Source organism: Hemiscyllium ocellatum, chromosome 8 (assembly GCF_020745735.1).
Source record: "Hemiscyllium ocellatum isolate sHemOce1 chromosome 8, sHemOce1.pat.X.cur, whole genome shotgun sequence".
Taxonomy (NCBI): domain Eukaryota; kingdom Metazoa; phylum Chordata; class Chondrichthyes; order Orectolobiformes; family Hemiscylliidae; genus Hemiscyllium; species Hemiscyllium ocellatum.
The window spans coordinates 33,586,142-33,604,170 of NC_083408.1; the positions used below are offsets into that span (position 1 = coordinate 33,586,142).

Below are 18,029 nucleotides of genomic sequence, written 5' to 3' on the forward strand. Positions count from 1 at the left end.
GAGAGAAAGACTGTGTTAGAAAATTGTTGGCAGTTTAGAAACAACCAAACCTCAGCAGCATGTATCATTTTGACCAGTAAAGATGTCAGGGGCTCTGGGAAAGCTTGTGATGTGTGAGGCATGTAAAATGTGGGAGGCTTTGAGTCCACAAGACATCCAGGGCAATCTCACCTGGGTGAAGTGCCAGAGGGTTGCAGATGATAGAAGCTAGGGAGAATAGTGAATTGTGAGGATGATGCTGAGCGACTTCAGAGAGACATTGACAAGTTGGCCAAATGGGCAGACTCCCGGCAGATGAATTTCAATGCAGTGAAATGTGAGGTAATGCGCTCTATTCAATGAAAGATTTCAAAACGCTGGAGAGACTTCAAACGGGATTTACTAGAATGATAGCAGGAATGAAGGATGTTAGATACAAGGAATGATTTGGAAGATTGGGCTTGGTTTTCATTGGAGTACAGAAGCTTAAAAGGTGACTCTTATTGAGGTGCTCAAAACTATGGACAATTTTGATAGTAAAGAAGGATATTCTGTTTCCATTAGTTGGTATGTCAGTGACTAGGGGTCAGCAAGAGAGCTAGGGGTGAGATGAGGAGACACTTCTTTACTCAGGTATTGGAGTGTACTGTCTGGGAGAATGGCAAAGGCAGATTCCATAAGAGGTTTCAAAAGAGAGCTGGACATATCTGTTTGAAGCAGATGTAGTAGGAGGCCTATGGAGATAGGGCTGGAGAGTGGGACGAGCTATTTCAGCAGGTCGTTCAGACATGATGGGTCAAATGGCCTTCTTCTGTAAAATTCTGCGATTGGGGACAGTGTGAGTCAGGATGGCTTGACAGTATGACTGCAGTGCTTTGAATCTGGGTGACTGTACTCTAAGGCTGCGTGAATGTGGCTGGTTTGACTATTATTTTGAGGCAGAATGGATTGTGGGCAGTGTGATTGTAGTGCTGTGAGGCAAGTGATTGTGAACAGTTTTACTGTAGTGCTGTGAGGTGTGGCGACTGGGTACAGTATGAATCATTTATGTTAATGACAAAAAGTAGTGGACCCAGCACCGATTCTTGTGGCACTCCACTGGTCACGGGCCTCCAGTCTGAAAAACAACCCTCCACCACCACCCTCTGTCTTCTACCTTAGTTATGTATCGAAATGGCTAGTTCTCCCTGTATTCCATGAGATCTAACCTTGCTAACCAGTCTCCCATGGGGAGCCTTGTCAAATGCCTCATTGAAGTCCATATAGATCACATCTACTGCTCTGCCCTCATCAGTCGTCTTTGTTACTTCATCAAAGAACTCAATCAAGTTTGTGAGACATGATTTCCCATCCACAAAGCCATGTTGACTATCCCTTCTCAGTCCTTAACTTTCCAAGTACATGTACGTCCTGTCCTTCAGGATTCCCTCCAACAATTTGTCTACCACTGATGTCAGGCCCACTGGTCTATAGTTCCCTGGCTGTTCAAAGAAAGGAAATTCATGGAATGCTTACAGGATGGCTTTTGGAACAGCTTGTCATGGACTCCACAAGGGAGCAGGGGCTATTCCGGACCTAGTGCTGTGTAATGAACCAGACTTTGTAAAAGATCTTAAAGTAAGGGAACACTTAGGAAGCAGTGATCATAATATAGTAGAATTCAGTCTGCCGTTTGAAAGAGAGAAGGCAAAATCAGATGTAATGATGTTACAATTAAATAAAGGTAATTATGAGGGCATGAGAGAGGAACTGACAAAAATAGACTGGAAGCAGAGCCTAGAGAGGAAGACAGTAGAGCAAAAATGGCAGGAGTTTGTGGGTATAATTGACCACACTGTACAGAGGTTCATCCCCAAGAAAAGAAAGATTATCCGGGAGGGATCAGACAGCCATGGCTGACAAAGGAAGTGAGGAAATGTATTAAAGAAAAAGAGAGATCCTATAAAGTGTCCAAGAGCAGTGGGAAATCAGAAGATTGGGAAGGCTACAAAAACAAACAAAGGATAACAAAGAGAGAAATAAGGAAGGAGAAGATCAAATATGAAGGTAGGCTAGCCAGTAATATTAGAAATGATAGTAAAAGTTTCTTTCAATACATAAGAAACAACGACAGGCAAAAGTAAACATTGGGCCATTTCAAACTGATACTGGAAGCCTAGTGATGGGAGATAAGGAAATAGCAAGAGAACTTAACAAGTACTTTGCGTTAGTCTTCACAGTGGAAGACATGAGTAATATCCCAACAATTAAAGGGAGTCAGCAGGCTGAATTGAGTATGGTTGCCATTACAAAAGAGAAAATGCTAGAAAAGCTAAAAGGTCTTAAAATTGATAAATCTCCTGGCCCCAATGGGATACATCCTAGAGTTCTGAGAGAGGTGGCTGAGGAAATAGCAGAGGCATTGGTTGAGATCTTTCAAAAGTCACTGGAGTCAGGGAAAGTCCCAGATGATTGGAAGATCGCTGTTGTAACCCCCTTGTTCAAGAAAGGATCAAGACAAAAGATGGAAAATTATAGGCCAATTAGCCTAACCTCAGTTCTTGGTAAAATTCTAGAATCCATCATTAAGGATGAGGTTTCTAAATTCTTGGAAGAGCAGAGTCTGATTAGAACAAGTCAACATGGATTTAGTAAGGGGAGGTTGTGTCTGACAAACCTGTTGGAATTCTTTGAAGAGGTGACAAGTAGGTTAGACCAGGGAAACCCAGTGGATGTGGTCTATCTAGACTTCCAAAAGGCCTTTGATAAGGTGCCACACAGGAGGCTGCTGAGCAAGGTGAGGACCCAGGGTGTTCGAAGTGAGCTACTGGTATGGATTGAGGATTGGCTGTCTGACAGAAGGCAGAGAGTTGGGATACAAGGTTCTTTTTCGGAATGGCAGCGGTGACGAGCGGTGTCCCGCAGGGTTCAGTGTTGGGGCAGCAGCTGTTCACATTATATAGTAATGATCTGGATGAAGGGACTGGGGGCATTCTAGCGAAGTTTGCCAATGATACGAAGTTAGGTGGACAGGCAGGTAGTACTGAGAAAGTAGGGAGGCTGCAGAAGGATCTAGACAGTTTGGGAGAGTGGTCCAGGAAATGGCTGATGGAATTCAACGTGAACAAATGCGAGGTCGTGCACTTTGGAAAAAGGAATAAAAGCGTAGACTACTTTCTAAACGGTGAGAAAATTCGTAAAGCCAAAGTACAAAGGGATCTGGGAGTGCTACTCGAGGATTCTCTAAAGGTAAACATGCAGGTTGACTCCATGATTAAGAAAGTGAATGCAATGTTGTCATTCGTCTCAAGAGGGTTGGAATATAAAAGCACCGTTGTGCTACTGAGACTTTATAAAGCTCTGGTTAGGCCCCATTTGGAGTATTGTGTCCAGTTTTGGTCCCCACACCTCAGGAAGGACATACTGGCACTGGAACGTGTCCAGAGGAGCTTCACACGGATAATCCCTGGAATGGTAAGTCTAACATACGAGGAATGGCTGAGGATCCTGAGATTGTATTCATTGGAGTTTAGAAGATTAAGGGGAGATTTAATAGAAACTTACAAGATAATACATGGCTTGGAAAGGGTGGACGCTAAGAAATTGTTTCTGTTAGGCGAGGAGACTAGGACCCGTGGACACAGCCTTAGAATTAGAGGGGGTCAATTCAGAACAGCAATGTGGAGACACTTCTTCAGCCAGAGAGCGATGGGCCTGTGGAATTCATTGCCGCAGAGTGCAGTGGAGGCCGGGACGCTAAATGTCTTCAAGGCAGAGATTGATAAATTCTTGATGTCACAAGGGATTAAGGGCTACAGGGAGAATGCTGATTAGTGGAGTTGAAATGCCCATCAGCCACAATTGAATAGCGGAGTGGACTCGATGGGCCGAATGGCCTTACTTCCACTCCTATGTCTTATGGTCTTATGGATTAATGCTCTGGTGGGTGAATATGGATGGTGTGACTCTAGTGCTGTGTGTCAGGATGACTTGTTTTCAGTGTGGCTATACTTCTCTGATGTGGTCTGATAGTGGAGAATGGGACTGTAGTGATATGAAGCAAGGTGAATTTAGGAATAGTGACTGTAGTGCTCTGTGGCATGATGGTTATGGACAGTGTGACAAGTGCAGCGATGCAGGTTGATTGTAATACTGAGGCAGTGTGATTGGGAACTGTTACAGTAATGCTGTGAGTGGCAGTATGACTGTAACACGGTGAGTCAGGATGACTGTTGTCAGAGTAATTGTAGGTTCCTGAGGTGGGATATTTTGAACAGTGACTGTAATGCTCTGAGGAGCAGTAATGGTGGACAGTGTGATTGTAGTGTCCTCTGGCATGGTGATAATGGGCAGTGTGACTCATGCTGTGAGCATGGGGTGATTGTGGGTTGGTGTTTGACTGCAGTGCTTCAGACAGGATGTTTGTGGAGGGTATGACTGTAGTGCTCTGTGGTTGAATAACTGTGGGCAGTCTGACGGTGGAGCTGTGAGATGGGTCATTGTGGGTCATGTGACTGTAGTGCTGTACGATTGAGTGATTGTGGATATGTGACTGTAGCACTCTGAGGTGGGATAATTGTGGAATTTTGGCTGTGAGAATCCTGACATTGGGTGATAGTTGACCATGTGACTATAATGCTCTGAGATGGGTGACTGTGGACAATGTGACTGTAGTGCCATGAGGCAAGGTCATTGTCAGCAGTGTGACAGTGATGCTGTGAGGTGGGGTGATTGTGGACAGTATGCCCATTGTGCTATATAGCTGGTAATTGTGGACAATGTGACTGTAATGCCCTTTGGCAGTGAGATTGTGGACATTGTGACTATAGTGCTCTCAGTTGAGGTGAATGTGGTGATTGTAGTGCTCCGAGGCACGATGGTTGTGGACAGTTCGACTGTAGTATTCTGGGAGTGGGTGGCTGTTGGCTGTGTGACTGTAGTGCAATGGATAGGTAACTGTGGGCAGTGTGACTGTAGCGCTGTGAGGCTGGTTGATGGTGGACAGTTTGACTGTAGTGCTCTGAGGTAGGGCAACTGTGGACAGTGTGACTACAGCAATGAGACAGGGTAATTGTGGACAGTATGACTGTAGTGCTGTGAGGCAGAGTGCTTTTGGACAGTTTGACTGTAGTACTTCAGGCAGTCTGATTGTTGACCGTGTGACTGGAGCGCTCTGATGCATGCTTTTGTCACAGTGTGACTGGAGTGTTCTGAGGCAGGTTAATTGTAGGCAGTGTGTCTGTAATAACATTCAAAACATTGGTAGTTTATTGTTGCAAGTTTGTGCTCATTTCTATCCAAAGTTAATCTCTTTACAAACATTCAATATGGTGACTGTAAATATAAATACAAGAGTTGTTTTTAGGTGTACCTTAGGATAAAAATTTTATCCTAATGGGGTGTTTTACTGCATTACAAGCACTATATAAATGTACATGGTTGTTGTTGTAATCAAGTGACATTGGCCACCTGTTTAGAGACTGTATCCCAACATCGAAAATAGAACTGTTATAAAGGTTGTAACCTGAGCTCAAGTCACATGCAATTAGAATAGAATAGAATAGCAATTTATTGTCATGTGTATGTTTACGGTGAAAAGTTTTGTAAATTGCCATACCATGGTGCCTAATTTAAAAACATGACCTGTATTCAAGAAATTGTAGCAGTTCCCCCTCACTGTTTACAAAGACAGTCTTAACGACAGTCTGGCAAAACTTTTTTGCTCTCTCCAACTTTCTCCTCAAGATTGTGTCTATGGGAGGGGTGGTGGGACTGGGGGAAAGATTGCTGGGAGTAACAATAGGTAGATGAAGGTGGGGAATGATGATGATAGGTTGGAGTGGAGGGCAGAGGGGACAGGTGGGAAAGAAGACTGACAGTTTTCACAGCAGAAGATACCACCATATCAGAACTTCAAGAGAGTCAGGGGACAGAGCTGAGGGTAGTGCCCATCACAAAGGAGAAGGTTTCAGTGAAGCTGAAAGGTCTGAAGGTGAATCAGTCACAGATCAGGTGGACTGCACCTCAGAGTTCTGAAGGAGATAGCTAAGGAGATTGTATAGGCATTGGTGGTGATATTACAGGAATCATTGGGTGTCAGGGAGGGTCCCAGACAATTGGAAAATGCTAATGTAACACTGCTGTTTAAGATGGGATACGGGCAGAAGACAGGAAACCATTGATTGATTAGCTTGACCATGGTCATTGGTAAGATTTTAGAGTCCATTATTAAGGATGAGATTGTGGAGTACTCAGAAACGCATGGTAAGATAAGGCTGAGTTAGCACAACATCATGAAGGAGAGGTCATGCTTGATGAGTATGTTAGAATTCTTCGAGAAGTTAGTAAGCAAGTTAGACAGAAGAAAGCCAGTGGACATGACCTATTTAGATTAACAGAAGACCTTTGACAAAGTCCTGCTCAGGAGGCTGCGAGATAAGATTAAGGGCCCATTGTTTTAGGGTCAAGGTACTGACTTGGATACAGGTTTGGCTGATTGTCAGAGGGCAGAAAGTAGGGTAAGGGGGTCTTTCTCAGAATGGCAGCCAGTGACTAATGGAATTCCATAGGGATCACTATTGGGAGGACAATTACTCACGTTATACATTAACAATCTGGACAAAAGAGCTGAGGCCATTGTTGCTAAGTTTGCAGATAACGTAAAGATAGGTGAAGGAACAGATATTATTGCCGAAGGGGGACGCTACAGAAGTACTTGAAAATGGTAAATGGAATACAATGTGGGAAATGGTGAGGTTGTGTGCTTTGGTTGGAAGAATAGAGACACAGACTATTTTCTAAACAATGAAGGCTTGAAGCACAAAGAGACTCTAGGCCTTTTTCAGGACACTGAAAGTTAACATGCAGGTTCAGTTGGCAGTTAAAGGACAAATGCAATGTTAGCATTGATTACAAGACAGCCAGAATACAAGAGCAGAGATATACTGCTGAGGCAGTTTAAGGCTTTGATGAAAATGCATTTGGAATGATCTGAACAGTTTTAGGCCAGTATCTAAGGAATGATGGGCTGGCATTGGAGGGTGTCCAGAGGAATTGGTAACAATGATCCTGGGGATGAAGGGCTTGTCATATGAAGAGTGGCTGAGGACTCTGAGCCTGTACTTGGAGTTTAGAGGGATGATGGGTTTATGAATAGGAAGGGTTTGGAGGGATATGGGTCGGGTGCTGGCAGGTGAGACTAGATTGGGTTGGGATATCTGGTCGGCATGGATGGGTTGGCCCGAAGGGTCTTTTTCCGTGTTTGACATCTCTATGACTCTGAGTTGCATGGGATTGGGCAGCTCTCCCAGACCAAGCTGAAGTGGGCATTCTCCATTGACCAACCTGGATGGGTGATGCCAACCAACTATTATCCACATGGGGCATCATTATCATGTACTCCACTACACACACTTCTAACAAACATCAAGCTTGGTATCAAGGAATAGGAACTCAATGCATGTTCATTTTATTTATCCTGTCTAATTTCTTTTTCAACAGTAATCCCCAGCAGAGGTCAACAAAACTGCAGCTTGTATTTGTACGATACCTTTGAACATCCTACTTCACAATACTGACAGTCAAACAAAATTTGACACAAAGGCAAAGAAGGAATTATTGGGACAAGTGACAAAATAAAACTTTGCAAGGAGGTAGAAGCATCTGAGAGGAGTTGAGAGCAAGTTGAAACGGTTCAGTGACAATTACAAATAGGATAGGAAGCATGGCTAACAGGTGGGGTTTTGGGGCTAGACAAATCTTGTTCCTTCAACACTTTGCATTGAATCTGTGATCAGTGTTGGTCTATGCAGAACCATGGAAACAAAGAAAAGAGGAGCAGTAGGCCATTCAGCCCTTCAACCCACTATCCAACTCAGCACCCTGTTTCCACTTTCACCACATATTCTTTGATCCCTTTAGCCCTAAAAACTGTAACTATCTCCTTCCAGAAAATACTCAATGTTTTGGCTTTTGAGGTAGTGAATTCCATAGGCTTACCAATGTCCACGTGAAGAAATTTCTCTTTGTCTCAGTCCAAAGTTGTCTTTCCTGTATTCTTTATTAATTCTTAAACTTGAACTCCCCGGCTCAACAAGAACATCCTTCCTGCAATTGCCCTGTCTAGTCCTGATGGTATTGTTTAGGTTTCTATGTAATTCACCCTCATTCATCTAACCTCCAGTGAATATAGCCCTAACTGATGCAGTCTCTCTTCATACGCCAGTCCTGCTATCCCTGGAATCAGTCTGATAAACCTTTGTAGCACTCCCTCCACAGCCACAACATAATACAGGCTTTCTGATTGCTGTACCTGAGTGATAAACAGGCATTGCCAATCAGTTGCACATTTTTAGACACTTGCCCATCTTTTGTTTGCGCTGCGAAAGCAAATCGGACAAGCAGTTCCCAAAAATGTAACTGGCAAATTGAAGGCTGGTCCAAGGAGAACAGCTGCACACTCTAATGAATTCCTCACTAGTTCGTTGTGGGTTCATAGATAGCTCTGAAATTTGAGAGTCATTGGGTCGAACTTCAGGAACCAGACACTTCAGCACCTGAACCAAGGTGTGTGGTTCTAAGAGAATGTTGTGTATTCAAGTGAGACAGATTCACAGAGTCACACAGTTAAAGAGTCATAGAGCAAAGAAACAGACCCTTCGGTCCAAATAGTCCGCACAGACCAAGTTTCCCAAACTGAACTATTCACACATTTTTGCCTGTGTTTGGCCTGTATCCCTCTGAACCTTCCCTATTCACGTATCTGTCCGAGTGACTGATAAATGTTGTAACTGTGCTTGTATCTACCACTTCCTCTGGCAGTTCATTCCACACATGAATCTATCTCTGTGTGACAAAGTTGCCCCTCAGGTCCTTTTTAGATCTTTCTCCTTTTAACTCGAAGTTATGCTGTCTCGTTTAGAGAGCTCACCAATCCCAGGGAAAAGTCCTTTGCTATTCACCTTTCCTGTGCCCCTCAAGATTCTATAAACCTCTACAAGGTTTCGAAGAAGTAACAAAGAAGATTGATGAGGGCAGAGCAGTAGATGTGATCTATATAGACTTCAATAAGGCGTTCGACAAGGTTCCCCATGGGAGACTGATTAGCAAGGTTAGATCTCATGGAATACAGGGAGAACTAGCCATTTGGATACAGAACTGGCTCAAAGGTAGAAGACAGTGGGTGGTGGTGGAGGGTTGTTTTTCAGACTGGAGGCCTGTGACCAGTGGAGTGCCACAAGGATCGGTGTTGGGTCCTCTACTTTTTGTCATTTACATAAATGATTTGGATGCGAGCATAAGAGATACAATTAGTAAGTTTGCAGATGACACCAAAATTGGAGGTGTAGTGGACAGCAAAGAGGGTTACCTCAGATTACAACAGGATCTGGACCAGATGGGCCAATTGGCTGAGAAGTGGCAGATGGAGTTTAATTCAGATAAATGCGAGGTGCTGCATTTTGGGAAAGCAAATCTTAGCAGGACTTATACACTTAATGGTAAGGTCCTAGGGAGTGCTGCTGAACAAAGAGACCTTGGAGTGCAGGTTCATAGCTCCTTGAAAGTGGAGTCGTAGGTAGATAGGATAATGAAGAAGGCGTTTGGTATGCTTTCCTTTATTGGTCAGAGTATTGAGTACAGGAGTTGGGAGGTCATGTTGTGGCTGTACAGGACATTGGTTAGGCCCCTGTTCGAATATTGTGTGCAATTCTGGTCTCCTTCCTATCCGAAAGATGTTGTGAAACTTGAAAGAGTTCAGAAAAGATTTACAAGGATGTTGCCAGGGTTGGAGGATCTGAGCTACAGGGAGAGGCTGAACAGGCTGGGGCTGTTTTCCCTGGAGCATCAGAGGCTGAGGGGTGACCTTATAGAGGTTTACAAAATTATGAGGGGCATGGATAGGATAAATAGACAAAGTCTTTTCCCTGGGGTCGGGAAGTCCAGAACTAGAAGGCGCAAGTTTAAGGTGAGAGGGGAAAGATATAAAAGAGACCTAAGGGGCAACTTTTTCACGCAGAGGGTGGTATGTGTATGGAATGAGCTGCCAGAGGATGTGGTGGAGGCTGGTACAATTGCAACATTTAAGAGGCATTTGGATGGGTATATGGATAGGAAGGGTTTGAAGGAATATGGACCAGTTGCTGGCAGGTGGGACTAGATTGGGTTGGGATATCTGGTCAGCATGGATGGGTTGGACCGAAGGGTCTGTTTCCATGCTGTACATCTCTATAACTCTAAGGTTACCCTTCAACCTCCTACACTGCAGTGAAATAAGTCCTAGCTTATCCACCCTCCAATCCAGTTCTGCTAACATTGATGTGAATCTTTAATTCACCCTCTCCAATTTTATTAAATTCTCCTACAGCAGGGCGATCAGAAATGTGTACAGTACTCCAGAACTGGCCTCACCAACGTCCTCTCCAACCGCAACATGACATCCCAAATCAAATTCTCAAAGATCTGAGCAATGAAGGCATGTGCCAAACACCTCCTTTACCACTCTGTCTACCCGTGAACTATGTATCTGAAGCTCTATCCAGGTGGATGTGAAAAGTCCTTCATCTTGAAGACCAGTGAGGACATTCTCTCCAGTGAACTGGCCAATGTTCATTCCCAGATCAACATCATTAAAACAAATAAACTGCTCATCGTCACATTGCTGTTTATGGGAGCTTTCTATATGCAGGTCGCCAAGCTTTACAATGACAAAACTTCAAAGGTTTCTCATTGTTGGCAAAACAGATACTTCAAAGAGACAAAACATCTTTTGAGGTGGGAAATGAGCATCTTCAATGCCAGTCAGGAACCCAGTGTGATAGGTGCCATGGTAAATTCAGACTTTTTTGTCCAACTACTGGAAGAATTTTGGGGGCAATACAAACAAAAATCTCGAGAGGAAGAGAGAAAGAGAGCAATCATTATGCTGGACATTGAGGAACTAAAGGTTGCCACGCTTTCAACTATTGCCGATTGGCTTCTTGTGGAAGCATCCAGCTGGTGTTAGTATGAAGAGATTGGAAGTGAGCATGGGAGAAAGGCTGTGGTTCCTTTTCATTGGTATACAATAAGGATTTGAACTCTAGTCTGTACCAGATGGATAAGACTCCTGAATTACGTACAAAAGGCCCCAGGCTTCCTGTTTGCATTGTTTGAGTGGGATAACTGTAGTCTTGTTCCAACATGATTACCCAATTTCTTAGAAAACGTGAATCAACCTATGCACAAAAACCTGGGCTTGATCCAGCTGGATTTCAGTTACTTAACTTCAGAATTCTTGAAGTTGGAGACTCCTTCCCTTAGAGATTTCAACCCTCTTTATTCAATAGCATATCTATCAGAGCCTTGCAATGCTCCTTTTCGTTTTAAAAATATACTTCCTGCTTCTGCAACAAGAAGCTGAATTAATACATGATGGATTTAATGAAGTGAGAGATGGGTGAGTGAGGCTGGCTTCATGTCAGCCCATTTGATGTCGTCGTGGTTGATGAGGGCAATTCATCATTCTGTCATTTAGTCAAAGGCAGCTTTAACAAAAAGCTCTTTCTCTTCCCCAAAACTGCCCCCACTGACCCTGCCTCTTTCTCTTTCTCTTCTATCTCTCTCTCTCCTTGCGCTCTCTCACTCTCTCTCTCTCTCTCTCTCTTCCCCCACTCACTTTCCCTGTTAAGGATTTTATGTATCTGCGTGCAGAGAGCACTCGCTAGGCAACCACTAAACATTTGCCCGTTACGAATACTGATTGCGCCGTCTGTGGGTTCCGCATTAATCAATCTCGAAAGCACAACGGTAAAATGCGGCCTGGGCAGAGAAGGAATTTACTACTGAGATTTGGAGCTGTTTGATATGGATGAGGGGTTTGGGGGCAGGGTCTTCCTGTATATCATAGACATTGAATGAAACGTCCCCCACCTCACCCCACCTCCCATTACCCATTCACCATCCTGAGTCTGGCAGTCAGTCTGAGTAAATGTCTTCCCCCTGTCCCCCACCCCCCCACATCTGAAGCTCGAGTATGTAATAAGAAAGTAAATTACTGCTTTTCCATGCTGAAGACAGCTTATGGGAATCATATCTGAGTAGGGCAGGGTCGGGGTTGAGGTGGTTTTGAGCCAGTCTTTGGCTCAAGGGGCAGCACTTACCACAGCGGACTGTTAATTAAGGGTCCCACGTAGCAAGTTTTAACAGTCCTTCAGCTATTTGAATAGTTTATCCTGGATCAAGGTTCCCGTCTTGGTCACGTGGGAGTATGAGTGCGAAATAGTTCCATGGGAAAGTTGGCGGGAGACTCCTCGAAGAGACAACATGTTGAAGGGGCTTTCACCAAGGCATCGTAGCAACATAATGAAAGTATTTAATGAGGCAGCTTTCGACTGACGACATCGCTTTTCCTCTCTGAATAAGGATGAGGTGAACATTAAAACTGTTTACCTTCCAGCAGATTTTAAAGTGGCCCAATTAAAGTTAGGAGAATTAGCTACTTCACAGGCTGCCTCCTTCCAAAGAATTTATGTGGTCTGCTTCGAGCGATCCTTTGTTGAAATCTACCAGGAGTTGGTTCCCGACTCTCTGGCCACAGAGGTGAATCTCCCTGGGTCATCGCGTATCTCTCACCTCTGACTCTGGTACTCACCGTCCTGCTGTCTTGGTATTGAGTTTATTGCCCTGGATATTGTCAAATCTGTATAATTCCAACTGCTTCTTTTACAAGATCTGTGGTGTGCGTTAAGGAGCTACATTCAAGGCAGTATGAGAAGGAGGGACATTTGTAGTCCTGTCAGAATGTTTAAATGAATGAAGCATCTCATCAGGAAACGTTCTGAGCTATGGAAACATAAAATGTTCCCAATGATATTCATTGCTCTATTCTTGGCAGCTGTACCCTGCAGTTGCCTTAGTGCTAAGCTCTGGAATTCCTTCACTACACTTCTCTAGGACTCCATCTCTATCTCTCTTGCTCTTTCTTTAAGTTGCACCTTTAAACCAGCCCCACTGAACAAGCTGAGTCCTGTCTGACTCCTTTACATTGAAGAAGTGACAAAGAAGATTGAAGGCAGAGCAGTGGAGGGTTGTCTATATAGACTTCAACAAGACATTTAACAAGGTTCCGCATGGTCAATTAGTTATCAAGGTTAGATCACATGGAATCTAGAGAGAGTTAGCCATTTGGATACAAAATTGGCATGAAGGTAGGAGACAGAGGATGATGGGGAGGGTTGTTTTTTGGACCAGACTCCTGTGACCAGTGGTGTGCTGCAAGGATTGGGGCTTTTGTCATTTGTATAAATAATTTGGCTGTGAATATAGGAGGTATGATTAGTAAGGTTGCAGATTATCCCAAAATTGGTGGTGTAGTGGACAGTGAAGAAGTTATCTTGGAGTACAATTGGATCTTGATCTGATGGGCTGAGGAGTGATAGATGGAGTTTAATTTAGATAGATTGAGATGTTGCATTTTGGTATGGCAAATCAGGGCAGGACTTATACACTTAATGGTGAGGTAATGGGGAATGTTGCAGAACAAAGAGAACTTGGGGTGCAGGTTCATAGTTCCTTGAAGGTGAAGTTGCAGGTAGACAGGGTGGTGAAGATGATGTTTGGTATGCTTGCCTTTATTGATCTGAGCATCAAGTAGAGGAGTTGGAAGGTCAAGTTGCAGCAGGACATTGGTTAACTCACTTTTGGAATACTGCATTCAATTCTGGTTTCCCTGCTATGAAAAATATTGTTAAACTTGAAAGGGTTCAGAAAAGATTTACAAGGATGTTGCTGGTTTTGGAGGGTTTGAACTATAGGGAGCCGCTGAATAGGTCGGGGCTATTTTCACTGGAGTGTCAGAGGCTGAAGATTGACCTTGTAGAGTTTTATAAAATCATGAGGGGCATGGTTATGATAAATATCAGAGGTCGTTTTCCTTGAATAGTGGAGTCCAAAACTAGAGGGAGTAGATTTAAAGTGAGAGGAGAAAGATTTAAAAGAGACCTAAGGGGCAACATTTTCATGCAGAGGATGGTGTGTGTGTGGAACAACCTGCCAGAGGAAGTGGTGGAAGCTGGTACAATTACAACATTTAAAAGGCATTTGGATGGGTATACGAATAGGAAGGGTCTAGAGGGATATGGGCCAAATGCTAGCAAATGGGACTAGCTTAATTTAGGATATCTGGTCAGCATGGACGAGTTGGACCAAAGGGTCTATTTCTGTGCTGTACATTTCTATAGCTCTACGACTTGGTATCGTTTGGTTTGCTAATGCTTTGTCAAGTGCCTTGCGAAGTTTACTACATTAGTGGTATTATATAAATGAAAGTTGTTGTTGTCGTAGTGGGGAATCCAAGATGTAAGATGCATCTTCTAAGCATTCTACTTTGGCCTCTCAAAACCATTTCCATTTATACTTCAGGCTGGTGCGTTTTTTTTATCATTTAGGAGCTTCTGTTTCTATTTGCAGCACAAAACAAGCTACTCCCAGAATTATTCCATTCAAAATATAAGGTTGAACATTATGGATGTCAATGCAAATTTTAAGAAAATAAGACTTGTAGCTCGATAATAGCTTTCATGGTCTCAGGATGTCCACAAATGATTTACACTCAATAATTACTCGTGGACTTTGTGAAGTAGGAAACGCAGTAATCAGTTTGTGTCCAGCAAAGTCCAGAGGTGGAAATTTCATAGTGACCAGATAATACATTGTAATAGTTGGATAATAATGATCAGAATGCTTCTGTAGTTTGGAATAATGCTACAGGATTTCCTTTCTGCCCAAGAGAGGAGTTGGGGTCTTGCTTGAATGTCTCATGCAAACAATGCTATTCTGACTGTGCATTAATGCACTAAAGTATCACTTTTGATATGTGCTCCAATATCTAGACTGGCATTTGAAACCAGAATCTCAGAGCAGGGAAGGCCACCACTGAACCATGACTGACGCTGAGCAACATTGAAATTAGCAAAAGGAGGAATTCAGGCAGCAGTGCTTTTTGAATTCAGGCAAGAAGTGGGTGGTACAGCATGAGGAAACAGGCAGGAAGTGGGTGGTAGAGCATTAGGAAATGGGCAGGAAGTAGATTAGATTACTTACAGTGTGGAAACAGAAGTAGGAGGTAGAGCAATGGGAAACAGACACAAATGGAAGACAGAGCATTGGGAAACAAGCAAACAATCATGGAGAGGTATTAGAGTTGGATGTGTGAGGAAAGAGTGAGACAATTCAGTACCTCTAAAGTTCCCTTGTTCAGAATTTCTTCCAACTAAGCACTTAAGCCAATTGACAAGGCAGTGATGATATGCTAAGTGCTACCATCTAGTCCTACTGAAAAATCCTTTACAATTGGGCTTGGATTTCTTCCCCTCACCCACACAATCTTAACACCTCTCCCTGACTGGTTGCTTGATTCCCATCGCTCTACATCCCACTTCCTGCTAGTTTCCCATTGCTCCATCTCCCATTTCCTTTCTGTTTCCCATTGCTCTACCTCCCACTTTCTGTTTCCCGTTGCTTTATCTCCCACTGCCTGCCTTTTCCTAATACTCTACCTCCCATGTCCTGCCTGAATTCCTCCTTTTGCTAATTTCAGTGTTGCACAGAGTCAGTCATGGTTCAGTAGTGACCCTTTCTGCTCTGAGGTTCTGGTTTCAAATGCCATTCTAAATACTAGAGTACATAATCAAGAATGATGCTTCAATGCATTAATGCACTGTCAGAATAGCATCTTTTGCACAAGATATTAAGTCAAGGCCCTAGCATCTCAGGCAGACGTAAAACATTATGTAGCATTATTCCAAACTGCAGATGCATCCTGACCATTATTATCCAACTATTATCCACTATTACTGTCCAATATATTATGTGGTCATTATGAAATTTCCACCTGCTGGACTTTGTTGGGCACAAATTGGTCACTGTATTTCATACATTACAAAGGTGACCACAGTCCAAGAGTACCTATTGGGTGTAAATCATTTGTGAACATCCTAAGGCCATGAAAGCCTCTAAAGAAATGCAAGGCTTGCTTTCTGAAAATTTGCTATCCTAAGATTCAAGACAGTTCAGTTACAGTACATATCTGCTGCATTAAATGGTCCCAATCAACAATCTATGTATGAAAGGGTCTGGTACCCATTCCATCTTTCCACACAGCCTCACAGAGTTGTTTTATTCCCTTACAGTGTCAGGCATTGGGAGCCATCCCAATGAGGGGTCTGCAGCAGCTGGACAGACACATCTTTATTCCGTGAGTCAGTTGGACTCTGATATCCCACAAGGCATTGCTGCTGATGGTAAGTGAAGACAAAACCAGGGAGGATGGATGTGGGGGGAGTGTGCAAGTGGGCAGGAACATGTGATCTCTTCAGTGGTGTCTAAGCGGTATCTGGGAAACATAACTGGGGTGCTCTCCAGTCACTTTATATCAGCAATCACTTCACTTTCCTTTTATTGTTCATTGAGAAGCTTCCCCACGGAACTATATTTTCAGTATTTCAGAACTATATTTTCTTCTGTTGAAAAGTTCTAAATAAGTAAACGATAACAATAGAGAAAAGGAAATCTCGTAATTAAAATCTGTACCTAAACGGTTCCACTATGATGGAATAATGAGTACAGGTAGTTCCCCGATAGTTGCTTTCATGTGCAACGCCATGTAGTAGAAAATCACGCAATAGAAATAATGGAGCCTATGGAAAAAAACAGGGTTAGGGGCGAACTGCCAAAAATATCAGTAAAAATCAGAACAAAAATAATAGCCTAACACACATACAATAGCATAGTCTAAGCAAATTTTTAAATCATATATTTTAATGAAATGATACAGTAAACTTAACACTTTAACACTAAAATCACTGTCTACAGCACTGTGCCTTTCACAAAGCTCTTCACCAAAACGTGTGTGAGCTGACTGACTACATGATGCCGATGTAGAAGTCTCGTCCTCAAGACTCTCCCCACCCCCTGTTTGACATAAAGTTCCTTCTAGACATACACTACAATCCCCAGTTTCAAGCTCCGTTTCAAGGCTTGTAAAACTGATGACATTCCTGTTTTAGCTGAACACACTGATTTTGCATTTTGCAGTAAGAGGATCCTGAGGCTGCGTTTTGTTGTTCAGGTAAATGCTGGGGATGGAATTGCGTAACAGTGAACGGGATTTATTAAGAAAAGGACCACAATTCACTAATCGCCTCAGTCAAATCACGTTTACCAAACATGCGTTATGGGAGAACTACCTGTACATACCCTCGCCTGTACATCAGCTCCTGTTAAAGGTTCTAATAGAGAAGCGTATAAATGATTTCAGATGCAGATCTGAGGAATTTTAGCATCCAACAGCAAGTTTGTGACAAGACGCAATCCTCCTTGTTCACTATGTTCTTTATTGATAGCGAAATTTTTGAGAGCAGATTTCCTCACAGAAAATCAAATTGGCCTTGCTGCCTATTTGCTCCACGAACAGTGATAAACTATACCTCTGAAAATCCATCCAGTGTAGCAAGCTAAACAGAGTGTCCCATCTCACTTCTGGAACATCTTACTTTCAATTCAGCCACATTGATACAAGAAAGTCTCTTCATATCAGCCACTGTGAGGGTTCCTACTTAAGGTGGACAGCAGCCTGTGAGCCTGCTTCAACCCTTCTTTTAATCCAGCATTCAACAATATTTCAGAAGATTGCAGAACATCCAGTTGAAGGTGAAATGCTTTCCCTGATGTAATGCATTATGTTTCGTTAAAGCATAGAGTTGTACAGTATGGAAACATATGCATTGGACCGATTCGTCTGTGCTGATCAAATAACCTAGCTTAATTTAGTCCATTTGCCATTATTTGGCCCATATCCTTCTAAATACTTCCTATTCATATACTCATGCAAATGCTTTTTAAATGTTGTAATTGTACCAACCTCCACCACTTCTTCTGGCAACTCATTCCATACACACACCACTCTCTGCGTGAAAAAGTTGCTCCTTAGCTCCCTTTTGTATCTTTCCCCTCTCACCTTGACCCTGTGTCCTCTTGTTTTAGACTCCCCTACTGAGGAAAAAGACCTTGGTTATTCACTCTAACGACACACCTCA

General features: G+C 43.1%; 1 protein-coding gene across 2 annotated transcripts in view; it reads left to right on the plus strand.

Annotated features, from left to right (window-relative positions):
• Positions 1–18,029, plus strand: part of ltk (leukocyte receptor tyrosine kinase) — a 177,444-nt gene that overhangs the window by 61,247 nt on the left and 98,168 nt on the right. Inside the window, exons 1-2 of one of the 2 annotated variants that reach the window (XM_060828805.1) lie at positions 11,348–11,392; positions 16,125–16,235. In XM_060828805.1, the coding sequence (XP_060684788.1) occupies positions 11,389–11,392; positions 16,125–16,235 (115 nt within the window). In that variant the 5' untranslated portion in view covers positions 11,348–11,388. Of the gene's footprint in view, positions 1–11,347; positions 11,393–16,124; positions 16,236–18,029 lie in introns of those variants that run through there. The other variant, XM_060828804.1, reaches the window with a different exon arrangement.